Here is a 23,477-nt window from a genome sequence, read left to right as displayed (position 1 = left end):
TGCAGGGGAAAAAAATGTCCGTGTTTTGTTTTTATCCACAAACAATGTTCCCACTGGACAAATTTTTCATTCATACTCCCTTAAATGTTCAACCACCCATTGTAGCAACAATGCCATCTTTCCCTGTAGAGACCTGTTGTGTGAATTATCAGTTTTTGCAAATAGTATATAGTTTGTTTTCAGTTTACTTATTTTATGAAAATAAAAGATGTTTACTACAACTCTTGCAGCAAGGTTTCTGTGGCTCAGTTATTAGAGAATTTTATTAACTGTGCAAAAGTTTGCGAGTTCAATTCCCAGAGAACACGCTGATATGTGTAGCCTGAATGCACTGTAAGTCACCTGTCTGACAAATACCAAAAATTAAATGTTAAACTATTGTATACTACTTGTATACTATTGTAACTACACTCCAGTCAGCTCGCAGTAATGTGAATGCGAGATAAAATTTACTACACTGGCTCTCACATTGGGGCTTGTGGATTATCAGGTAAAAATATATAGAAAATGTGAACAAAATGAGAATATAGGGTTTATTCAGGGAACACATATGGTTTATTTATATTATATTATAATAAGCATTTGTTGATGCTATTGGACAATTCTATTTAAATTCAACATATGTAATTATATACAACTATTACATTAAATGTTTGGAATTTAACTGTGTTAGGCTATGCTTGTTCAGAGATTGTTTGTATAGTAATCTTAAATACATAGAACACTATTATAACTGCTCTAACGTTATCCCTCCCTAGTTTTACTTACCGAGACTCGATAAACCTTGTCTCTCATGCTGGCCCTTACATTACCGGTCAGTAAACCAGCATCTAATGGAAACTGATACGGCCATAGCTAACGTTACCACTAAGCAAAGAATTCGCAGGATTAATAAACTCTGCTGTCTGCTGCTTCTCTCCTGGTGAAAATGAACTGAGCTTGCGATTGCCGCTTGTCGGTGCAGTACAGAAAGAGCAAATGTCGAATTGTGTTTTGAAATTTAACTCAACAACGTAAGAGGCTTCAGGGTCAAGAGGATTCAAGTTGGAGAACATGAATTCAATAACGAGAAATGGAAAAATGGCTCCTTTATTCGTTATTTCATCTAGGTTAACAAATGGAAAATAAGTTTGTGACTTGATTTCTCAATTTGTCGTTTGGGGTTTAAAAAACGGTTTATGGCTTCAATATTTCATTCGCACTTGTGGGCGGAGCTGAAACGCTCCTTTCATCTGATTGGTCGAATCGCTCCGCCTTCAACTCGGTCTTACATTCTTACAGAATAAGAGTCTTATAAGAGTAATGTCTGAAACCACCGCTCACTGTTAATTAACATAATATTTGAGTCAGATGTTGCTGCCCACATAATTCGTGCTGCTGTGATTTGCAAGTCACCCCTTTAAATTATTTCTAGGTTATAGTATTGTATGAATATTGTCCCACTGTAAATACAGTGCAAATATTTTTGTCTCCTTGGATAAAAGTGAAGTGGAAATAAAAATCAATAATAGACTGAACAGTTCCATGATAATATGTCTATAACATTTACCACTCTCATCTTTTAAGTCAAAAGCACTAGGTAGGTGTGTGTGTGAGACATTAATAATTAATTGGGAAAATGAATATAGTTAAATTTTTGAAATAAATTAGTAATATTAGTTTTATTACATACTAAATTGAATGATGTTTTTCTTTTAGTCTTCTTTGTTGGCCTTGAGAAAGCCAACATATATTTGAACATTATTATCATTTATTATGAGAGTAATGGACAACGACTAAAATTTTAATGTTTCACCAAATTTCCTTCTCAAAAAATCCTAGTGACTTTCATTATCTGAGCAATGAAGGTCTTACACTTAATGTCCACTAGAGGGGGGGACAGGATTTCTATTTACGTAAAATGGCAAATAAATACATTAATTTCATGTGTACTAGCATGAATATGCCATATCTGTGTAAAAGAATAAACTTCACACTTCAAGCTGTAATTAAAACTTCCCATTCTGGCTTTTTCAACGTACCTCCAAATTTATTTTAAGATTTATTTTTTATTCACACTGGTTTATGCATTTAATGTTTGTCCATCTGGAACTATTATTTTTCATGAACTGTACATTTTAAGATGTACTCAGTGTTGATAAATCACATGCACTGAATGTAAAGTGCTAATGTCAGGACTCTCAGTCCTCCTCTTGGGTGGCCAGTATCCTGCAAAGTTTAGATACCCCAAATAAACACACCTAAGCTAAGCAAGGTCTTCAGGATCAGTAGCAATGTCCAAGCAAGTGTGTTGGAACTGAACTCTGCAGAACATGGTTCTCCCGGTTCAGGACTGGGTTTTAAATCTATAAATGAATTTGTACAGTTGGGTGTCTGCATGCAGAGGTGTCATTCAGTAAGTACAATGTAAATTGTAATCTATCTAGACAAAATCTTCAGATCAGCATTTAGGCCACTGCCTTGAGGTCTCCATCCATTGTTCAAAACAGACCTTGCACCCCACCACACTCCTGATAGCTGTCAACATTAATTGCGGCTGGTGCCAAATAAAAATGATTATGTATCCCTTGTGCATTATTCAAATTCACTACCCTTTCGTTATGTTCGGGATGAAAACATCCACTCAATAAAACTGCTATAAGCATTAGATACAAAAAATGTTTTCCCCTAATTAATTGTTGGTGGCTGTTTTTTTCACTGACTTCCATTATAATGACATTTTTTTATTGCAAAGCCATGACACATAATCATGCATTCTAGATTGTTTGTGGTTTTCCCTGTTGGGAAGAGGTAAAATTTGTTATATTTTACAGTTGATAAAACTAATAATTCTAATTTATTCAATAAATTTAACTATATTAATTTCCAGAATTAATTATTAATGTCACACACACCTACCTAGTGGCTTTGGACTTAAAAGACGAGAGTGGTAAATGTTACAGACATATTATCATGGAAAGTCTATTATTGATTTTTATTTCCACTTCACTTTTATCCCAGGAGATAGAACTATTTGCACTGTATTTACAGTGGGACAATATTCATACAATACTATAATCTAGAAATAAATTAAAGGGGTGACTTGCAAATCACAGCAGCACGAATTATGTGCGCAGCAACATCTGACTCAAATAGTATGTTAATTAACAGTGAGCGGTGGTTTCAGACATTACTCTTATAAGACTCTTATTCTGAAAGAATTTAAGATCGAGTTGAAGGCGGAGCGATTCGACCAATCAGATGAAAGGAGCGTTTCAGCTCCGCCCACAAGTGCTAATGAAATATTGAAGCCATAAACCGTTTTTTAAACCCCAAACAACAAAATGAGAAATCAAGTCAAAAACTCATTTTCCGTTTGTTAACCTAGATGGAATAACGAATAAACGAGCCATTTTTTTTACAAATCAGGGTATCTTCCGTCCATTCCAAATCCGTTTTAAATTAAAAAACAGAAAACGAAAGACTCAAGAGGATTCAAGTGAGAGAACATGAATTAAATAACGAGAAATGGAAAAATGGCTCGTTTATTCGTTATTCCATCTAGGTTAACAAACGGAAAATGAGTTGTTGACTTGATTTCTCATTTTGTCGTTTGGGGTTTAAAAAACGGTTTATTGCTTCAATATTTCAATCGCACTTGGGGGCGGAGCTGAAACGCTCCTTTCATCTGATTGGTCGGATCGCTCCGCCTTCAACTCGGTCTCCTCAGTCTTTCAGAATAAGAGTCTTACAAGAGCAATATCTGAAACCAGATGTAGACACATAATTTGCGTTGTTTGACTTGCAAGTCACCCCTTTAAATTATTTCTAGGTTATAGTATTGTATGAATATTGTCCCACTGTAAATACAGTGCAAATAGTTCTGTCTCCTGGGATAAAAGTGAAGTGGAAATAAAAATCAATAATAGACTGAACATTTCCATGATAATATGTCTGTAACATTTAACACTCTCATCTTTTAAGTCTAATGGCACTAGGTAGGTGTGTGTGACATTAATAATTAATTGTGGAAATTAATATGGTTAAATTTATTAAATAAATTAGAATTATTAGTTTTATTACAGACAAAATTGAATGATGTTTCTCTTTTAAGTCTTCTTTGTTGGCCTTGAGAAAGCCAACATATATTTGAACATTATTATCATTTATTATGAGAGTAATTGACAACGACTAAAATTTTATTGTTTCACCAAATTCAGCTCAGATCTTCAGACTCGTTTGACTCGTTGCTGTAACTGGTCAAACTTTTTTCTTCTCAAAAAATCCTAGTGACTTTCATTATCTGAGCGATGAAGGTCTTACACTTAAGGTCCACTAGAGAGGGAGACAGGATTTCTGTTTATGTAAGTTTAAATAACAGATAAATACATTAATTTCATGTGTACTACCATGAATATGCCATATCTGTGTAACACAGGTTCTTCATTGATAGATGGGGTGGTAGGGGGGTATACCTTAGCTCAATGATAGTTGTATAATATAAAACAACATTAACTACTGCAGCTGGTACCAAATAAAAATGATTAAGTTTTGGAAAAACTGCAAGCACTACTTGCACATATGACTTGCTGTTACATAATACCCCATATGCGTTGTTGGGGACGTTTTCGTCCACTAGGGGGTAAAGTTGAGTCTTATTTTGGCCACAACTTTCTCTGTGTTGCAGCTAATGGAATGATTGGTGACAAATCTTATTTTGACACTTATTTTGGGAAAATGCTTGAAATTTTTCAAAAACTCAACAGTATACTGTGGGTAAATTCACTACCCTTTTGTTATGTTCGGGATGAAAACACCCACTAAATTAAAATGCTGTAAAAATGTCTCAGATAAAGATTTTTTTTTTTTTTTTTTTTTTTTGCATAAATCTATTAATCACCCTCAGTCCTGATCAAACTACCAAATGTTTAAAAAAAAAATCCAAGATTTTAAGTCTTTAATTACCAAGTTCATAAATTATGTCACTGATTTGGGAAGAAAAAACACACACAAAATTACATATTTTCAATATAAAAAGTAATTGTGGACTGGATATTTTTTTTTACCTTTTATGACAGTCTTGGGCATGTCAAAGATTAGTAACTGTAGATTGGCTTTGATGTATTGTTAGTTTTGTGCAGCATTAGATTTTAATTTTTTCTCCCTCATTTATTGTTGGTGGCTGTTTTTGTTCCATTGACTTCCATTATAACGACATTTTTGATTGCAAAGCCATGACACCATATAATCATGCACTCTTGATTGTTGGTGGTTTTCCCTGTTGGGAAGAGGTAACATTTGTAATTTTTACAGTTGATCACTAGGTGGGACCATTAACCCTTTAGGCCTGTGCAAAAAAAGGCTTAGTTTCTGCCTGTATATAGAGTTATATGGAGTTTAACAGCAAATTATAGTGTGTGTGTGTGTGTGTGTGTGTGTGTGTGTGTGTGTATGTGTGTTTGAGAGAGAGAGAGAGAGTGAGAGAGACCTTTGTTTACTTACCTTGATGTATCTGAAAAAATCCAAATATGCACCTCATGCTCTCAGAACTACATGGAGTAAACAATAAAAAAAAAGAAGTGTGTTTATGCACCTGCTGACTTTTGATGGTGAAAAGAACGGAGGGCCTATGTGTGAAATGCTTGTCTTTTCTTGATGGTGAAGCCAGTTTAAAACCTTTAAATCTTATTAAAAAAACTACTTTGAACATAATTGATTATGGACCAAAATGCAATACCAACTTCAAATAAGCAGCAACTCGCTGGAGGGGTCAAGCTGCATAATCATTTCTAAAACTCTGGTTCAAGTCAAGCCCTTTCTCGTATTGCTTGCTGCTCTTCTCACCATCTAATGACCAGAAGGATGGCATGCAAGTTTTTAAATCCATGTACTGTTTTTGTTTAGTCTATACTTATCACCACCATTAAAAGGCAGCAGGTGCATAAATACACTTTTGTTTACTCCATGTAGTTCTGAGAGCTGAGGTGTACATTTAGATTTTCTCAAATACATCAAGGTAAGTGCGCAAAAGTCTCTCTCTCTCTCTCTCTCCTACACACATACACACAATATAATTTGCTGTTATACTCCACATAACTCTATATACAAGTCAGAAACTAAGCTTTTTTTTGCACAGGCCTATCTAAAGGGTTGATGGTCCCACCTAGTGATCAACTGTAAAAAATAACACATTTTACCTCTTCCCAACAGGGAAAACCACAAACAATCAAGAATGCATGATTATGTTTCATGGCTTTGCAATCAAAAATTTAATTATAATGGAAGTCAGTGAAAAAAAAAACATCCACCAACAATAAATTAGGGGGAAAAAAAAGTATCTAATGCTTATAGCAGTTTAATTGAGTGAATGTTTTCACCCCGAACATAACAAAAAGGTAGTGAATTTGAACAATGCACAAGGGATACATAATAATTTTTATTTGGCACCAGCCGCAATTAATGTTGACAGCTAGCAGGAGTGTGATGGGGTGCGAGGTCTGTTTTGACGAATGGATGGAGACCTCAAGGCAGTGGCCTTAATGCTTATCTGAAGATTTGTCTTTATAGATTACAGTTTACATTGTACTTACTGAAGTACACCTCTGCATGCAGACACCCAACTGTACAAATTCATTTATAGATTTAAAACCCAGTCCTGAACCGGGAGAACCATGTTCTGCAGAGTTCAGTACCAACACACTTGCTTGGACATTGCTACTGATCCTGAAGACCTTGCTCAGCTTAGGTGTGTTTATTTGGGGTATCTAAACTTTGCAGGACACTGGCCATCCAGGAGGAGGACTGAGAGTCCTGACATTAGCATTTACATTCAGTGCATGTGATTTATCAACACTGAGTACATCTTAAAATGTACAGCTCATGAAAAATTTCTAGATGGACAAACATTAAATGCATAAACCAGTGTGAATAAAAAATATATTAAAATACATTTGGAGGTAGGTTGAAAAAGCCAGAATGGGAAGTTTTAAAGTACAGCTTGTACACAGATATGGCATATTCATGGTAGTACACATGAAATTAATGTATTTATTTGCCATTTTACGTAAATAGAAATCCTGTCTCCCCCTCTAGTGGACATTAAGTGTAAGACCTTCATTGCTCAGATAATGAAAGTCACTAGGATTTTTTGAGAAGGAAATTTGGTGAAACATTAAAATTTTAGTCGTTGTCAATTACTCTCATAATAAATGATAATAATGTTCAAATATATGTTGGCTTTCTCAAGGCCAACAAAGAAGACTAAAAGAAAAACATCATTCAATAGTACTGAAACTGCTCTCCTTAGAGTTACAAATGATCTGCTCTTATCATCTGATCGTGGGTGTATCTCTCTATTAGTTTTATTGGATCTTAGTGCTGCGTTTGACACAATTGACCACAACATTCTTTTGCATAGACTTGAACACTTTGTTGGCATCAGTGGAAGTGCATTAGCATGGTTTAAATCGTACTTATATGACCGCCATCAGTTCGTAGCAGTGAATGAAGATGTATCATATCGATCACAAGTGCAGTATGGAGTACCTCAAGGCTCAGTTCTAGGGCCGCTACTCTTCACGCTTTATATGTTACCCTTGGGAGATATCATCAGGAAACATGGTGTTAGCTTTCACTGTTATGCTGATGATACGCAGCTCTATATTTCCTCGCAGCCCGGTGAAACACACCAATTTGAAAAACTAATGGAATGCATAGTCGATATAAAAAATTGGATGACGAGTAATTTCTTACTGCTAAATTCAGAAAAAACAGAGGTGTTAATCATAGGGCCTAAAAACTCTACTTGTAATAACCTAGAACACTGTCTAAGACTTGATGGTTGCTCTGTCAATTCTTCGTCATCAGTTAGGAACCTAGGTGTGCTACTTGATCGCAATCTTTCCTTAGAAAGCCACGTTTCTAGCATTTGTAAAACTGCATTTTTCCATCTCAAAAATATATCTAAATTACGGCCTATGCTCTCAATGTCAAATGCAGAAATGTTAATCCATGCATTTATGACTTCAAGGTTAGACTATTGTAATGCTTTATTGGGTGGTTGTTCTGCACGCTTGGTAAACAAACTACAGCTAGTCCAAAATGCAGCAGCAAGAGTTCTTACTAGAACCAGGAAGTATGACCATATTAGCCCGGTCCTGTCCACACTGCACTGGCTCCCTATCAAACATCGTATAGATTTTAAAATATTGCTTATTACTTATAAAGCCCTGAATGGTTTAGCACCTCAGTATTTGAATGAGCTCCTTTTACATTATACTCCTCTACGTCCGCTACGTTCTCAAAACTCAGGCAATTTGATAATACCTAGAATATCAAAATCAACTGCGGGCGGCAGATCCTTTTCCTATTTGGCGCCTAAACTCTGGAATAACCTACCTAACATTGTTCGGGAGGCAGACACACTCTTGCAGTTTAAATCTAGATTAAAGACCCATCTCTTTAACCTGGCATACACATAACATACTAATATGCTTTTAATATCCAAATCCGTTAAAGGATTTTTAGGCTGCATTAATTAGGTAAACTGGAACCGGAACACTTCACATAACACCGTACTTTCTACATCATTAGAAGAATGGCATCTATGCTAATATTTGTCTGTTTCTCTCTTGTTCCGAGGTCACCGTGGCCACCAGATCCAGTCTGTGTCCAGATCAGAGGGTCACTGCAGTCACCCGGATCCAGTACGTATCCAGACCAGATGGTCGATCAGCACCTAGAAAGGACCTCTACTGCCCTGAAAGACAGCGGAGACCAGGACAACTAGAGCCCCAGATACAGATCCCCTGTAAAGACCTTGTCTCAGAGGACCACCAGGACAAGACCACAGGAAACAGATGATTCTTCTGCACAATCTGACTTTGCTGCAGTCTGGAATTGAACTACTGGTTTCGTCTGGTCAGAGGAGAACTGGCCCCCCAACTGAGCCTGGTTTCTCCCAAGGTTTTTTTTCTCCATTCTGTCACCGATGGAGTTTCGGTTCCTTGCCGCTGTCGCCTCTGGCTGTCATGATTCTGCCCTCGTGTCCTTGATTTTTCCTAGTCTTGAGGCAGGATCATGACAGACCCGTGTTTTGTGTACAAGCGCATGGCCTTGTCTTTGGGCCATGTGCTTGTGTTGTCTCGTTCCCTTGCCCCGCCCCCCTTGTTATCCTAGTCGTGTCGTGATTGTCCTATCTGTAACACCTGTCGTGTCTTAATTGTTCCCCCTATTTAGATCTCCTAGTGTGCTCTGTCCTGCGTCGGTTCATTGTGTTACTTATGTGTTTCTCAGATGTGTTCCACACTTGTGACTGTGATTGTATCCTGTATCCTGTATACCGTGAGTGTTTGTTTATAGTTAGTGTTTAGTGTCTTTATCTGGTCAGCCCTGTCTTGTTTGGTTTTAGTCCTTACCCTAGGTATTGTTTTCCCCCTCGTGGGTTTTTGTTTTCCCTTTTTGTATTTAATAAACCCTTTTGTGTTGAATCCTGTCTGCACTTGAGTTCCTCCCTTGCCAAGATACCTGACAGAATGAACCGACCGCAAAGGAACTCAGCAGACAGGAGGCAATGCTGGATGGCATCAGCCAGCCAGCGAGATTGTTTTGAGGGCTCTCGCCTTGTGGTGTTCCGGGGGACCAGGGGAGGTCGTTCCGGAGTGAGCGGGCGAGAGGAGGAGCCCCAGAGGTCCCCACCTACCCAGCTGCCGGCGATCCCGGAGGGTCGTGTCCTGGCCGTGGCAACCCTGGGGGGTCAGGCAAGCCCCTCCCAGAGTCCTGAGGTGCCCTCCTCAGCCAGCAGTCTCCCCATGAAACGAGGGAGACGGTTTTCATGGGAGTCGGCTTCAGAGTCTTCGGCGTCCGAGTCTGCCCTGTCCGAGACCAAACTCCCCCAACCCGCCTCTGACCCAGCTGTAGCCTCTGCACCGCGCCCGAGGAGGAAGAGGAAGAAGAAGGGGCCTGCCGGTCCTGTGACCCTGTCTCCTCCCGAGTCAGCAGCGGTGAGCGTGCCTGAGCCAGCAGCGGTGAGCGCTGGCGTGCCCGTGCCATCACCGGTGAGCGCTGGCGTGCCCGTGCCAGCAGCGGAGCGAGCTGGCGTGCCCGTGCCAGCAGCGGTGAGCGCTGGCGTGCCCGTGCCAGCAGCGGAGAGAGCTGGCGTGCCCGAGCCAGCAGCGGTGGGCGTGCCCGAGCCAGCAGCGGTGGGCGTGCCCGAGCCAGCAGCGGTGAGCGTGCCCGAGCCAGCAACAGTGAGCGTGCCCGAGCCGGCAAAGAAGAGAGCTGCAGTCGTGAGAGCGGAGGAGAGAGCCGCGGCCGACTCTGCAGCAAAGACTCTTGTACAGTCGGTCTCATCCCATAAGGAGCTGCCTATTATCCTAGCTGCTAAAGCTTTTTCTGATTATTTGTCCCGTCTTGTCCAAATTTTAGAAGTCCCCGTCAGTCCTGTTTTGTCCCCTGACCCTGTCCCCAGAAGTCCTAAGTGTCCAGCCGTTGTCTCCCCGTGTCCTGTTGATGTGGCCCCGTGTCCTGTTGATGTGGCCCCGTGTCCCGTTGATGTGCCCCCGTGTCCAGTAGATGTTGTATCCCCGTGTCCTGTCGTCTCCCCGTGCCCAGTAGATGTTGTCTCCCCGTGCCCTGTAGATGTTGTCTCCCCGTGCCCTGTAGATGTAGTCGCCCCTCGTCCTGTAGATGTAGTCGCCCCTCGTCCTGTAGATGTAGTCGCCCCTCGTCCTGTAGATGTAGTCGCCCCTCGTCCTGTAGATGTAGTCGCCCCTCGTCCTGTTGATGTAGTCGCCCCTCGTCCTGTAGATGTAGTCGCCCCTCGTCCTGTAGATGTAGTCGCCCCTCGTCCTGTTGATGTAGTCGCCCCTCGTCCTGTTGATGTAGTCGCCCCTCGTCCTGTTGATGTTGCCCCGCGTCCCGTAAGTGTTGCCCCGCGTCCTGTGTCTGCTCCTGTCAGTTATCCCGAGAACCCTCCCCGCCCCTCACCACCCAGACCTGCCCGTTCCCCCCGTCGTCAGCCTTCGTCCTGTCCTCCTAGGATTCCTACCCCACCCACCCGCCCTGGTCTGTCCCCCATGAACTTTGTGGTCCCGCCCCCTCCCCTTCCCTGTTTGTTTTTTTTGATTTGTCACCCCAACCCTTCCGTTGTGTACTCATGTTTGCCTTTGTTGTTATTTGTCATGTCCTGTTGGTTTGTGTCTGTGTCCCAGTCTGTCATGTCAGTCGTGTCCCGTGTTTGATGTTCCCTTGAGGAGCGTCTGGAAGCCGCTCCTTAAGGGAGGGGTTCTGTCATGATTCTGCCCTCGTGTCCTTGATTTTTCCTAGTCTTGAGGCAGGATCATGACAGACCCGTGTTTTGTGTACAAGCGCATGGCCTTGTCTTTGGGCCATGTGCTTGTGTTGTCTCGTTCCCTTGCCCCGCCCCCCTTGTTATCCTAGTCGTGTCGTGATTGTCCTATCTGTAACACCTGTCGTGTCTTAATTGTTCCCCCTATTTAGATCTCCTAGTGTGCTCTGTCCTGCGTCGGTTCATTGTGTTACTTATGTGTTTCTCAGATGTGTTCCACACTTGTGACTGTGATTGTATCCTGTATCCTGTATACCGTGAGTGTTTGTTTATAGTTAGTGTTTAGTGTCTTTATCTGGTCAGCCCTGTCTTGTTTGGTTTTAGTCCTTACCCTAGGTATTGTTTTCCCCCTCGTGGGTTTTTGTTTTCCCTTTTTGTATTTAATAAACCCTTTTGTGTTGAATCCTGTCTGCACTTGAGTTCCTCCCTTGCCAAGATACCTGACACTGGCTTGCTTAGTTGGGGTCACTTCATCTACAGCGATATCATTGACTTGAATACAAATTAAAACAGACACTATTTCTACTGAACAGAGATGACATAACTAAATTCAATGATGAACTGCCTTTAACTATCATTTTGCATTATTGAGACACTGTTTTCCAAATGAATGTTGTTCAGTGCTTTGGCGCAATGTATTTTGTTTAAAGCACTATATAAATAAAGGTGATTGATTGATTGATTCAATTTAGTATGTAATAAAACGAATATTACTAATTTATTTCATAAATTTAACTATATTAATTTTCCCAATTAATTATTAATGTCACACACACCTACCTAATGCCTTTTGACTTAAAAGATGAGAGTGGTAAATGTTACAGACATATTATCATGGAACTGTTCAGTCTATTATTGATTTTTATTTCCACTTCACTTTTATCCAAGGAGACAAAACTATTTGCACTGTATTTACAGTGGGACCATATTCATACAATACTATAACCTAGAAATAAATTAAAGGGGTGACTTGCAAGTCACAGCAGCACGAATTATGTGGGCAGCAACATCTGACTCAAATATTATCTTAATTAACAGTGAGCGGTGGTTTCAGACACTACTCTTATAAGACTCTTATTCTGAAAGAATGTAAGACCGAGTTGAAGGCGGAGCGATTCGACCAATCAGATGAAAGGAGCGTTTCAGCTCCGCCCACAAGTGCGAATGAAATATTGAAGCCATAAACCGTTTTTTAAACCCCAAACGACAAAATGAGAAATCAAATCAAAAACTCATTTTCCATTTGTTAACTTAGATGGAATAACGAATAAACGAGCCATTTTTCCATTTCTCGTTATTTAATTCATGTTCTCTCACTTGAATCCTCTTGAGTCTTTCGTTTTCTGTTTTTTAATTTAAAACGGATTTGTTTTTTTGAAATTCCTTTTTCCATTTTTTCGTTTGAAGATCTACATTGACAGACAGGTTGGCCACGTGACCCGGACGTAATAGTAAATATGGCCTATCAAAATAAAAGCCAAGCTTTTAGAACGGTCATAATATGCAGCGCTAGCGTTATACCAGAGTAAAGTTAGAAGAAGAAAAATCAATTAATAAATAGCCTTATATAAACCTGGACCAAAATAAATGTTAGCAACAGTAGTTTATTACCGCTATTTAATATCATGCCTATCCAGACATCACCAGTCACGTTTAAAGAACGCATTGTTTGGCTCAATACAGTTGGTATATAGGTTAACCTAAGAACTTATTGTGTGTGCAGAGTTGTTACTGTTAGCGCTATGGGGCGCCCCCAAGGGGTGTCCACGGCCACCCCTGTATAAACTCTGGCCACCCCTGTGGCCACACCTAGGATTATTTGCAGTGGGTACTATTAATTTAAATGCAGAATGTAAATTCACAATAGTTTAAGAAGTGAAAAAAGTGCAGCACCTGCTGCAGCCACAGTTTTGCGTCTCTGAGCAACATTAAAGTGTTTCGTTCCTGAATGAATCAACTGTTTAAATTATTCAGTTCAATCGCAATGACTCACTTATTAACAGTGACTCGCTGCCACCTATTGGCGGTTTAATTTCACATTTTATGGAACCTTTCATTTTTTAAATAATTTCAAACATCAGTTTTCAATGTTTTATCTTTAAAATATCAAAACATATTCATTTGTAACTGCAGGTTAAAGTATTCCATGTTCCACGGAGCTGCATTAAACAGTGTGTAAAAACATCTAAATGGCACTTCAGATGCAGCTTCTGTTTTATCTGCATTGCAAAGATCAATTTTGTTGATACTGATTGCATTTGCTTGGTAAAAGCCCAAATGCAAGTATTTGACCTAGAAGATGGTGCACACTTTTTGAAACAATGTTGTGAAGGTAAAAATAAAATAAAAAATCAGGTTAAAAATAATTTAAAAAAATAAGATATCAGCACAATAACACTCAGAAAAATAGTCTAATTATCGTTATCGATAAAATCCTGGAACTCACAGAGATATAACTTTTTGTCTATATTGCAAACCCTTAATTTTTTTTTTTTTTTTTTTTTTTTTTTTTTTAATGTGCCACCCCAAAATTTACTGTGGCCTCCTTTGGCCACCCCTGTTAAATTTTTCTGGGGGCGCCACTGTATATTATATAATTAAATTTATATTTAATGTGGTTTCCACCGTAATGGATAACTGTTCCCCCTTTCTACCAGCAGGTGGCAGTATTTATATGACTGACTGTATGGTGTCTTTGGTAACTGTTTTAAATCAATATTACTGATACAGATGTATTTATTGTTGTTCATTTTATTTTGTTTTTATTTGACTAGTTATCATCATCATCATCATTCACCCAGCCCAGAGTTAAACTTATTCTGTTTTAACCTGATTATAACACTGCTATCAGTTTCTTATAGCAGCTCAGACAACAAACTCACATCAGACATGTCCTAATCCTTATGTAGGTCATCTGGCAAAAAGAATGATTTACCAATGTGCTATATAATGTGTGAATCTTTCTTCTCTATACACATTTCAGTGTATAACATACAACACTCAAATGATTGTGTCATGCAAGTGAAGAGAACCCATACAAGTCTTAAACTTTATATAGCACATACATGCTTTCAAGTGCATTGCATGTACAATCAATGGCTGCATAACATTTGTTAAGCCCTAAGATAAGAACATTTTACAAGGTCCTCAAAAGAAAACCCAAAAACATAATTACATTACTAAAAACAGGCTGTCAACGCTGATTACATCAGCAATAACTGCAACAAAACGTTTCCAGTAACTTTTGATACATCCTGCTTATTGACTTGGACAAATCTTTGCTGATTCCTCTGTACAGAACAGCTTCAACTCTTGGATGTTGGTGGGTTTCCTCACATGAGCTGCTTGCTTCCTCATCCTTCAACAACATTTCAATCATTTTAAGGTCATAACTTTTGACTCTGCCTTTCCAAAACATTCACTTTATTCTTCTTTAAGGTAGGTGCATATTTTGTCACAAATATAATATATATAATAGTATAAAGTATAAATTGAGTTTGTAACTCCCTTCTGGTACATAGCAGACATTATCAGGCTAATATAGAAGCAATTATAAAAATGGTAAACAGAAATAAACTATGATCAGTGGAGCAGTGCTGAGTATGAACTATGGTTTAAGAGTCTGATAGCTTGGGGGGAAAAGTTGCTCTGCAGTCTGTTGGTGCGGCAGCAGAGACTTCTATATCTCTTCCCAGAAGGCAGCAGGATGAACAGGCTGTTGCTGGGTGGGTACTGTCCTTTTGTATCCTTTTGGCTCTGGGTACCAATGATCTTCAAACGAAAAAATGGAAAAAGGAATTTCAAAAAACCAAAATCGGTCATTTTTCGTTTTTGGATTTAGAACCAAAAACGGGAGAACGGCTCCTTTTTTACCGTTTCTTTGTTTCTGGTTTGAAACGAAAAACGAAAAATAGGTAGTTTCTCGTTATTTTGTGTTTCAAACGAAAAAACTAACTATCAAAACGTACACGGACCCAACAGCTACAGTGGAAAGAAAAGAAAGAGAAGAGCGACAGCAGTTGAATTTCGGGGCTGAGTTCCGTCGGATCAATAACAACAATATCTAAAAGCTGCTGAATTTGCTGCCGTGGCAGGCAAAATTTATTTTGAATTGCAGATTCTGACATGATAGCCAGGGGACTAAGGTTTTCATGGATGAAATAGTGCACATAGATATGTCTCTGTGGACGGCGCCGCCTTTTATTTCAACCCGTTATATTGGCTGTAGGCTATCACTGCAATAGTTTGACCAAACTCCCCACCACAATCATTCCCTTTAAATAGATTCCATAATGGTTTGCCAGCTGATGATGATGATGATAACAATAGCCTAATAATAATAATATTAATGTTATGTTTTTGGCAGTTTTTGGGCTACAGAAATTTTTACAAACTTTTACAATAGATAATATGATTTGTTCTTTGAAGTAGCCTATTAGATAGAGATAGCTTCGGCATTTGATCACTGTGGTTGGTTACAAAGACGTTACTATTCTGAAAATAATAACGAGATACAAACCTGTAAATATTCAATCGACTTCAATCTTAAATTCAAAACAAAATATTAATGCATTAGTAATTTCCATTTCTGAATAGTTGCTATATGGTCACGCAGGTTTGCACATTAAAGCCATGGCTCCGAAAAATATACCCTATCAACAATTATGTTGTTTGCCCGAACATGACCCATCTCTGCCAACTTTTTGAACATTTGGTCATTTATTTATTATTATTATTATTAGGCTATTATAATTATTTAGATAACGCATAGGCCTAAATATAAATGATCAGAAACAAATCGTTTCAACACGTCGAGTTGTTTTTGATTCGGTGTATGGAGTGGATTGAATTCACTCATTAAGATCTCTTCTGTATTGATGGCTCTGATGAAGCTCTGGTTGGATTTTAGTGGTAGGCTAACTGCCCTATAGGCTACAGTCTTATCCTCTAACTGAATTTATCGAATGTGGATTAACGTGACGTTCATACATTTAATAAGGCTGTTGCTGTCAGTATTGTTTTTGGAAATTAGGCTACATTCAAATGCAATGGTCTCATTTCAAAAGCATTGGTCAATATGCTTGCGTCGACTTCACTGTAGCCTATGTGCCCTGCTTCCTTTCCGTGAATTTTGACCGAAAAATGGAAAATATCAAGCGCTTCCGTTTCAGAGTCCCTGTTTCATGTTTGTTAGCCCAGGACATTTTACAAATCCAGACCAAACGATGTTCTACGGCCATGTCCGGAATAAAGACTAGCCTATCCATGTCACACAGTAAGATTTTAACCATATACGTCGAAGTCACAGAATGTATCAACGTCAGTGATACTTATTGTATTTCGCCACAGGGTGTCACTGTGGCCTCAAACCTTCGCCTTCGCTAACTCTGAGCTCGATTGCTATGTCTGAGGTAAACCACGCCCTCCTCATTACCCTACGCAGGAAGAAATGTAGGAAGAAATAAATGAAGAAATAAATATATGTAGAAATACATAAATGTAGAAATAAATAAATGTAAAAATAAATAAATGTAGAAATAAATAAATGTATAAATGAATAAATGTATAAATAAATAAAAGAAAAAAATAAATATGGGAAAAAATAAATGTATACATAAGTAAGGAAATAAATGTATAAATAATTATTTATTTTCGTTTTTTTTTTTTTTTTTTTTTGCTTTTCTATGTATGTATATATATATATATATATATATATATATATATATATATATATATATATATATATATATATATATATATATATATATATATTCTTTTTTACATTTATTTGTATATTTATTTATGTATTTATTTATTTTTTCTTTTGGCAGACTTGGCATTCCATAGGAATGCAGTGTGTACTTGAAGTTTTTTTTTTTTTTTTTTTTTTTTTTTTTGCTGTCTTCGTTTAGGCAAAGACCTTTCATCGAAATGGCGTAACACCGGAACTAGTGCTTCAGCCAATCAGCGAGCATGATACGAGCCTGCGGCTTATGACACGGAAACATGGAGTCTGGAAATCATGTGTGACTTTTGAGAGCGAGCAATCTAGCCGGATGTATTTGTAAAACATAGCGTTTGTTTATATGTTGTTTTGTTATAAATGAGGGAGTTGTAAAATTACTCTCTGTGCTTGTCCTCTGGAGAAATTTGCATCTACTTCTAGTCTTTTTTTTAAGTAGCTAGTACAAAGGAACATTTAGTGTAACGTTAGTTTGCGTAAGGTGTAGCAGCACAGTTTATGTCTGTTTAATGTTGGGGTTTTATGAATTGTGCCTGATTAGACTAGAACTACAGGAAGTGCGCTGCATTAAACCTGGAGGAAATTTCCGGAAGACTAGCAGCGTGAAATTTGCTTTAACTTTTTTAAGCTCCTCTGCCGAGATTATTTGCACAATTATTGTGCGATTAATAATTAAAACCGTCTGAATTGGGCGAAAAGATCGATGCTTGTCGGTCAGGATCACCAGGAAGACTGACATAATTTGAGTTGCAGGTGTCTAGAAGGATCAGTTTCGCTCGAGTCATTTTGGTTTTCCATTGAAAATGCTGCTGTCTCTGGTCGTGCACACTTACTCGTTGCGGTACTGGCTTCCAGCGGCAGTGATGCTGGGCACCGCTCCTGCTTATCTGCTGTCCTGGAGCGTCTGGAGGCTGCTGTCTAATGTGCTGCCGTCCAGACTCTATCACACTGTGGATGACCGTGCATATTCAGTGTATCAGAGTATGGTCCTCTTCTTCTTTGAGAACTATACGGGAGTGGAGGTCAGTATTACTTTTTCTTTTATCTTTTTTAACTTTAGTGCGTTTACTTTTTTACATCTTTTCCTTCACTAATTACATGTTACTTTTGAATGTTTTATCGAACTAAAAACAATACGGCACCCCTTGTTACGTGTCTAGGATATATTGGCATATAAAAGTCATTAATAAGTCATTAAATTGTGGTTAAAAATAGTGCTTCGTGCGTTCAATTATCAAATTATTGTTTTAATGCCATTTGTTTTGAAAACCAGCATCTCTTCTATTTTTATGTTTATCTTAAACTAAACATTTCACACACACTGCCTAACAAAAATGGTATGAATGGTCAATATCACTGAAGATCATTATATAAACTACAAAATACACTGGCCAAGCAAAAATATATGAGTAATAGTAGGATAAAAATCGAAAAATACATTCTGTATGTCAAGCCAGATTTATTTCTCCCACTCTCTCTCTCTCTCTCTCTCTGTAAGCACCACATGCTACAGACACACACTCACAAACATGCATACACAAGCAGATATACTTGTCAGTGCTGTTCTGCAACTTTAATGCTAAAATAATTTTTAAAAGCTTTTCTTTCAGTCTGCTTCACATTAAACCTTTGGCGTACATTATTTTTCAATAATTTAACACCCCATTATCAATTATATATATATATATATATATATATATATATATATATCACACGTGTGTCTGTGTGTGTGTTTATGTATGCATGCATGTATTCATTCTCACATATGTATGTGCACAGCTGTGCAGGGTTTTAAAGATGTGTGTCCACTACTTTTTTGGGGCAAAACAATAGAGGGTTGTGTGTGTTTTGGCTATGTGGTGTATTTGTTTGGGTGTTGATTTCATTTATAAGCAGTGTTTGCCAGATATCACTTACTGCACCTTTAAGGGCATAAAATACATATACTTAAAATACTTACTGAACAAACAGCTTTGTTCCATTTACTATACAACTGGAAACTAGGCCCTTTTTCAGGCAGTACTATCTTGTAAGTCCTGTTCATTCTAACTATATTATTATTGTTGTCTAATGTATTGAAATGTTCATATAAAAATCTGTCCAGATTGTAATTTATGGGGACATGCCAAAGAAGAAGGAGAATGTGGTTTACATGTCAAACCATCAATCAACAAGTAAGTCTCAATGCTTTGTAAATGTACAGTACAGTATTTATTAGGGCTGTGCAAAAAATTGAATGCGATTTTCATGCGCATATCATCAGTAAAGATGCTCCTGTGATTAGAAGTATATCTCCAGCACGTGTGTTCAGGGGTTGCCAGGTTTTCACAACAAATCCTGCCCAGTTGCTTCTTGAAACTAGTCCAAACTAGCCAAATCGCGTTTCCAGGAGGTTTCCCGATAAAGATTGCTTCCAGGGGTTAAAATATAATTTTTTTTGTAAGGGGTGCCTTGGGAAAATTTGCATTTTCTGTGGCTGTTTTTCATGTCCGCGGGTGGAAGCGACCCCAATACAAATAACGTGATATTTAGCACCTAAAATGCAAATTTTACCAAGGCAACCCTGCTAAAACACTTATATTGTAACCCCGGGAAGCAATTTTTATCGGGGAACCTCCTGAAAGCGCGATTGGACTAGTTTTGAGAAGCAACTGGGCAGGATTTGTTGTGAAAATCTGGCAACCCTGATCCAAACACACGTGCTGGAGATATACTTCTAATTAAGGGAGCATCTTTACTGATGAGATGTGCATGAAAATTGCATTCGATGTTTTGCACAGCCCTAGTATTTATGCTCCAAAATGTGTTAATACCTATGTCCCTGGACCACAGAGCCAGTTTTAAGTGACAATTTTTTGAAATTGAGATTTATACATCAAATGAAAGCTGAATAAATAAGCTCTAGACTGATGTATGGTTAATATTTGGCCAAGATACAAGTATTTGAAAATCTGGAATATAAGAGTGCAAAAAAAATAAATAAATCGCCTTTAAAATTGTCCAAATGAATTTTTAGCAATGTATATTACTAAGCAAAAATTACGTTTTGATATATTAACAGTAGGAAACTTACAAAATATTTTCATGGAACATGATCTTTACTCTATCCTAATGATTTTGGCATAAAAGAGAAATCAATCATTTTGACCCATACAGGTTTTTTTATTTTATTTTTTTTTTGGCTCAATTTTTATCTCTAAAAATATACACCAGCGACTTAAAACTTGTTTTGTGGCCTAGGGTCACAAATGTGTAATGTATTTTTATTTTTATTTTTTATATGTATCATTTAGGTAAATAAATACTATGGTACCTCACTGTTTATCATGGTATGTGACACCATCACTGTACCATTTGGTAAGGGTTGTTTTCTTTGTTGTAGCTGATTGGATTATTGCTGACATGTTAGCCATCCGACAAAATGCACTTGGACACGTAAGATATGTCCTGAAAGATGGTCTGAAGTGGCTTCCTTTGTATGGATGGTATTTCTCACAGGTAGTTTACATATCTAATTTAAAACTTTAGATCTCATGAATGTTTATTGAATGATTTTATAAACCATTTACACAAGTGTATTCTGCTTGTGTTGCATTTAATAGGACCAGTTATATGTTTATGACTATGGTTGATGTTATTCACAGCATGGAGGTGTGTATGTGAAGAGAAGTGCCAACTTTGATGAGAAAGCCATGAAAAAGAAATTATCATTTCAGACCAAACTGGGCACACCTGTGAGTATATATCTATAGCACTAAGTGATTTAAAATCTAGAAAGCAGTGCTTGACACATGTACACATGGACAACCAGAATGGGTAATACCGCAGCAAGTCAGTCGCGAAATCATTAGTGAAACAACCACCAGGTGGCAGAAATGGGACGGATTGCCAACTGAATGTAATTGTAAAATTTTGGTTTGTAAAGGAGATGAAAGGAAGAAGTAAAACAACAATAACATTATAATATAACATTGTAACATCGTTAAAAACCATAAAAAATGTACAGTGAGTTCATTTCAAAACGTGGGATAGTCTTAGGCTACAGTCTACACATAAAAAATGAAAAGACCTTTACACAAAGGCTCTTATGCATGTTATTGTTATTTAAGCTATTACATATAAGGTGTGTATATGCGGAGCGAAATGAATGGTCCAGCATTTAGAAATAATTTTTATTAACTCTGTTATTATTCTTGATTTTTCAAATAGCTAATACTTAGCATTTTTGAATTATGCATTTAATGTTTGATCGCTCTGGTGCCTCATGCGCACATATTCATTAGAAACAGCGCAGCCATTCAGAATTATTGTTCTGTTCTGATAAATTTGTTAAATTTAAAGGATTTGTTGTAAAGTGAAGGGAACTAAAAACATCCTGATAGTACATTATAACATTATTAAGCCTGCTGTTATTGTTTTTGAATGTAATAAAATGCAACTTATACATGACATATATATATTTTTTCCTCTCACAAACTTAATTTTTTTGCACGTGTTTTTTTTTTTTTTAAACATTCAGCAAGCGTTAAAATGTGTAATGTTTGCTTAATTTCTTACTGTGGGTTAACAAATTTACATTTTATACTTAGGAGTCTGGGCCTAATCTAGGCTACGTTGGTAACTATTTACAAATTTCGTGTATGGGTTTTTATCCAGTATTTTATTAATATTATTATTATTATTATTTATAATAATTATTATTTTTATTTGGCGGCCTATTATAATTAGGCTATCAAACTGCCCAACTATTCCACTTCGGCACCGCATTTCACACATACACATGCACGCATGCCCAAAAGTCATAATGCTTTGACTCTGATAACTCGTTAAATCCATGAAATAAAAGAGATAGAAAACAAGGAGTTGGTGTCCCACACATTTAATGGCTGGTACACGGCAACAGGCTCTTCTCATCCATGAGAGATTAACTCTTTAACTTGGCGTTACAAATAAAGTAAAAACAAAATAATAACAAGGCGGCAGAGCGAACCATCCATAGTGGTTCTCACGTAGTCCTGCTACATCATTACCACATAGTGTGCGTTATAAGTTAAGTGATCAGTCTCTTAAAGGGCACACCACACTATAATGTGATGCATGCAAAATACATAGTTTTGGCTGCTACAAAGTCACCATCTACAAACAGACATACACTCACCTAAAGGATTATTAGGAACACCTGTTCAGTTTAATGCAATTATCTAATCAACCAATCACATGGCAGTTGCTTCAATGCATTTAGGGGTGTGGTCCTGGTCAAGACAATCTCCTGAACTCCAAACTGAATGTCGGAATGGGAAAGAAATGTGATTTAAGCAATTTTGAGCGTGGCAAGGTTGTTGGTGCCATGTGAAAAGGGAAAAACATCCAGTATGCGGCAGTCCTGTGGGGGAAAAAATCCTTGTTGATGCTAGAGGTCAGAGGAGAATAGGCCGACTGATTCAAGCTGATAGAAGAGCAACTTTGACTGAAACAACCATTTGTTACAACCGAGGTATACAACAAAGCATTTGTGAAGCCACAACACTCACAACCTTGAGGCAGATGGGCTACAACAGCAGAAGACCCCACCGGGTACCACTCATCTCAACTACAAATAGGAAAAAGAGGCTACAATTTGCATAAGCTCACCAAAATTGGACTGTTGAAGACTTGAAAAATGTTGCCTGGTCTGATGAGTCTCGATTTCTGTTGAGACATTCAGGTGGTAGAGTCAGAATGAGAACATGTGGTGTGGGTGATGTTTTCTTTGCACACTTTAGGCCCCTTAGTGCCAATTGGGCATTGTTTAAATGCCACGGACTACCTGAGCATTGTTTCTGACCATGTCCATCCCTTTATGACCACCATGTACCCATCCTCTGATGGCTACTTCCAGCAGCATAATGCACCATGTCACAAAGCTTGAATCATTTAAAATTGGTTTCTTGATCATGACAATGAGTTCACTGTACCAAATTGGCCCCCACAGTCACCAGATCTCAACCCAATAGAGCATCTTTGGGATGTGGTAGAACGGGAGCTTCGTGCCCTGGATGTGCATCCCACAAATCTCCATCAACTGCAAGATGCTATCCTATCAATATGGGCCAACATTTCTAAAGAATGCTTTCAGCAACTTGTTGAATCAATGCCACGTAGAATTAAGGGAGTTCTTAAGGCGAAAGGGGGTCAAACACAGTATTAGTAAGGTGTTCCTAATAATCCTTTAGTTGAGTATACATCGTCTGCAGATCTAAGGTATTTCATTGCACTTTAACAAGATATCTGAATGGCCTATATATGTGCAATATTTTAAACTGAGTTTAGTGCCACAGTTATGTTAGAATACATCTCATTCTCGTTTCTTCGGTGGTGCGTCGGGCTCGTCATGGGGCGCGGTCCGGAGTGCTTTGTGACTGATGCATC

General features: G+C 38.1%; 1 protein-coding gene across 1 annotated transcript in view; it reads left to right on the top strand.

The window, feature by feature from the left end:
* The first annotated feature begins 17,296 nt into the window (after positions 1-17,296).
* Positions 17,297-23,477, top strand: part of LOC128026731 (1-acyl-sn-glycerol-3-phosphate acyltransferase epsilon) — a 75,360-nt gene continuing 69,179 nt past the window's right edge. The window contains exons 1-4 of the mRNA XM_052613999.1: positions 17,297-18,091; positions 19,174-19,243; positions 20,452-20,567; positions 20,714-20,803. Of these exons, the coding sequence (XP_052469959.1) occupies positions 17,873-18,091; positions 19,174-19,243; positions 20,452-20,567; positions 20,714-20,803 (495 nt within the window). The 5' untranslated portion in view covers positions 17,297-17,872. The remainder of the gene's footprint in view (positions 18,092-19,173; positions 19,244-20,451; positions 20,568-20,713; positions 20,804-23,477) is intronic.

Source organism: Carassius gibelio, chromosome A13 (assembly GCF_023724105.1).
Source record: "Carassius gibelio isolate Cgi1373 ecotype wild population from Czech Republic chromosome A13, carGib1.2-hapl.c, whole genome shotgun sequence".
NCBI lineage: Eukaryota > Metazoa > Chordata > Actinopteri > Cypriniformes > Cyprinidae > Carassius > Carassius gibelio.
The sequence above is the reverse complement of the archived record's forward strand: the minus strand, read 5'-3'. Positions and strand labels throughout refer to the sequence as shown.